Here is a 3,699-nt window from a genome sequence, read left to right as displayed (position 1 = left end):
TATATATATATATTAATTGGGGAATATGCTTGGGGTTATCTTTATCATGTATACAGTAACGAGCTAGTTCACATAGTAAATAGTTTTTGCACCAATTTTTTAAGAAGTAATTTAGCGAGCCATATAGGAGTCTATTGGTTAGTGCTTCTCTGTTTGCATAACTGTGAATGAATTTAGAGGATTTTGATCTCGGTACTTTGTATGCTGTTGTAAGTAAGGAATTCTGAAGTGTTCGTAATTTATTTTTAATATGTTTAGGTGCCACGTTTATCCATGAGGAACACACATATTCGTTTACTGGACGTATGTATGTTTTGTAAAATCTGATTATATTATCAGCTGTTACTTCACAATTCCTGCCCTGTAGAATCCTAGCATAGTTCGTGCGTGGCCAAACTTTGTTTTTAATATTATTTATGTGTTTTATCCACGTTAATTTTGAAACTTCCATTTATCCTAAGAATATTGTTGATGTTATAGTCTGGAGAAGTGCTCCGTTCATATACAGTTCGTGTGGATCTTTTTTATGTTTTGTAAAAACTACTCATTTATTTTTGGGACATTTATTTTAATACGATATTTTTGGCCGTATTCGACTATTGTATTTAATTGAGGTTGTAGAATTGTGGCTGCTATTGATGGAGTGGGAGCACTTTTCTAGACTGCCACATCATCTACGAATTGTGAAGCGTAACCGTGATTCGGATCCTTTAGAGGCATATTGGTAACATGCATCATAATAAATAGAATAAGGCTAACCACCCCTCCATGAGGGACACCTGTCTTAGGAGTGCATGACTCTGAAAAGGTTCCCTCTACATTAATTCTACATTTTCTGTTTTCCAAAAAGGCTAACAGACAGCGATTATTACCGTACGGATCCTAAGACCATTGTGCCATACAGTGTCGAATGTTTTCTCAATATCGAGAAAGAGTGTGACAGTGTATTTTCGTTTCTACGATGGATTCAGTTAATCTAATTAAATGATCTGTCGTTTGCCTGAATTTTCTGAATCTATTTTGAACTTCGGGTAATTTAGTTGTTATCTCCAAAACTGCAATACTGACAGCCTATTCGGTTTGTTTTTAATTTCGCGCAAAGCTATTCGCGAGCTATCTGCACTAGCCGTCCGTAATTTAGCAGTGATAGCCTAGAGAGAAAGCAGCTGGGCTACTCTTTTACCAATGAATAGTGAGATTGTCCGTCAAATTATAACGCCCCCATGAAAGAAAAAGCGAGCATTTTCGGTGACGAAGATTCGAATATGTAAAATCGAATAAAATCATTCAGAAGTATGTTTATTTATATTACTCTAGCTGGTTGATGGAAGCTGATGTAGTTAGTTCCTTTCTAAGTGAAATTCTAACTTAGTAGGAGTTGATCTCATTTCAGCTAATACTTTACTATTATCATCTACAAAACGCAAATTTGGAAGTACAAATGGGTTTTCTGTGAAATCGTGTGCAGAGGACCGCACGATCTGATTTCGAGTTGGATTTAATTCTTGTTGAGTAATCACTCTTAGGTAATGATATTGAAAGCCCCCAGGTGGGATAGCGGTAAGCGTACGATCTTATAACGCTAAAATCCGGGGCTCGATTCCCCGCGGTGGACACAGCAGATAGCCGAATGTGGCTTTGCTCTAAAGCAAACAAAAAACAAACTAAATATTTGCTAATATTGAAGCAACGTTTTTTTTGCCGTTTTGTTTTTTTATCCGGATAATAAATTTGTTCAAACTTTTTGTTGAATATTTAATTTTTGTAAAGAAATCCAACTTTCATCTGATCTGTCATTTTCGTTTTCATCCACGCATGCTACTTTACGGGTTGGCCATAGTCATGGCCCAATGACTTGAGCACATGTTAAACTCCTTGGTTCTGTTTCAAGACGGGTCGGGTGGGTGAGCGACCTACTCCCATCTCACCGCAAACACCTCTTCACGAAACAGCCTCAACAAAGTTTTTCTCCTTCATCGGAAACCTTCCAGCGCCTGCCCTCGTACCCAACTTTTTGGACGACTCAAGGAGGTCCCCTGATTAAACAACTCTTAGAATCTGAAATTTTATTGTAATTTAAAGAATTAATTTAAATATTTTCTGACTGTAGATTAACTGGAATAGCTGTTACTGGTCTAATAACATGCACAACAAGAAACACGTGCATATCCTGAAGTATCTTTACCTGGTGAACAGCTGTTAATCCATCTTCATTGGTTGAGTCGGGGTCCACACCTGACTTCAGTAACCGCCGAACTGTGAAAGAAAGAAGTCTGGTTAAGGCCTAACAACGGATACACATGATTTTTATCCTTCTCAAAACCTTAAGAATAAGTATGCTTTCTCATACATAATTTTAATGACCCCAAAAACATAGTTTGGATTAAATATAAAATTTTGGTTTACTAGCCGTCAATTACTTATTAATGGTAGTCACCCTTAAAACTTCACATTTTCCCTGTTTGATTAAAGGTATACGTTCGCAACGTAGTTCTCTCGTTGTGTCTTTACTTACTTCAGGAGTTGTAACGTCGAAACATGTAGAGTCGTCAACTTTTTGAAGGCCGTAGATAGGCCTAAATAAAATCGTTTTAATTGTGTACCAGTTTAACGTTGAATATTGTTTATGATTTTAACTTTATACACAAGTTCCAAAATATTATAATTATCGCAGTATTAGTTTTAATACGAAGCTTCTCAGAAATATAGAAATTAATCGATAGTAACATTTGGTATGATTCTGATTTCAAACAATCAGTTTGGGACATCAATAAATTGAGCAAATATTCTTTTGACATCCATGAAAGATAAAATTAAATGTCAAGTGATATCGGAAGCATCTTCTGTCTCCATTTGACTGATAAAACTCGAGTGACATTCCAAAGAAAAAAAATGTCTGCATTTCTTGATTTTCGCTGCATAAACTTACACTTCTTACATTATTGATGTTTTCCTATCTTATCGCTACAGTAAATGTTTGCTTAAGTCACACGGAATGAAAGAACTATAAATACAAGGCAAGTAATTGAGATTGCATGTTTACGAGTGTTTTTTTAAAGAATGTGGTTATAAAAGCGATATTTACGTTTTAATTTCGTTCTACGTTAGCATTCGCTTAAATGTCCAATCAATATATTGAGGCCGAATTGGAATTTATATAACTCAAAATAATCGAAATTCAAAGTAAGCTGTTTTAAAAGTAAGGCATCAGAGAAAGTAAACAAAGTCGAAAACAACTCTATCATCTGATAATTCTACAAATTTCATGTAGTGTTCTCTCTACATTAAATAACAATTATTATCACCATCACATTCATCAGTCATAAAATTCGTAGTTTATTTTTTTCTATATTTAAAGTAATAGCCCAGACATTCATTTCTGTACATATTATGAATACAAACATAACTATTGCTATTCTCAACTATTACTTGCACTCTTTTTTAGTAAAAACTTATATAGTCAAACTGAACGCTTTATGCTTTTATCTTAATATATCAGTATCAAATATTCTTCTAGCTACAGTATTTGATTTCAAGTGGTAATAAAGCATTTCGTAATCTTTATGGCCAGGTGGTTAGGGTGCTCGTCTCGCAATACGCGGGTCGTGAGTTCGAATCCTGGTCACACCTAACAGGCTCGCCCTTTCAGCCGTGGGGGAGTTATAATGTGACAGTCAATCCCTCTATTCGTTGGTGGAC

The 3,699-nt window shown here is 35.3% G+C and overlaps 1 protein-coding gene across 4 annotated transcripts in view; it reads right to left on the bottom strand.

The window, feature by feature from the left end:
• Positions 1–3,699, bottom strand: part of LOC106462344 (protein phosphatase 1 regulatory inhibitor subunit 16B-like) — a 51,734-nt gene that overhangs the window by 20,097 nt on the left and 27,938 nt on the right. For all 4 annotated transcript variants that reach the window (XM_022389587.1, XM_013922257.2, XM_022389589.1 and 1 more), the window contains one exon: positions 2,186–2,256. In XM_022389587.1, the coding sequence (XP_022245295.1) occupies positions 2,186–2,256 (71 nt within the window). The remainder of the gene's footprint in view (positions 1–2,185; positions 2,257–3,699) is intronic.

This window comes from Limulus polyphemus, unplaced genomic scaffold, assembly GCF_000517525.1.
Source record: "Limulus polyphemus unplaced genomic scaffold, Limulus_polyphemus-2.1.2 Scaffold1147, whole genome shotgun sequence".
In the NCBI taxonomy this organism is placed as follows: Eukaryota; Metazoa; Arthropoda; class Merostomata; order Xiphosura; family Limulidae; genus Limulus; species Limulus polyphemus.
Note: the sequence above shows the minus strand (reverse complement) of the source record. Positions and strands in the feature narration are given on the sequence as shown.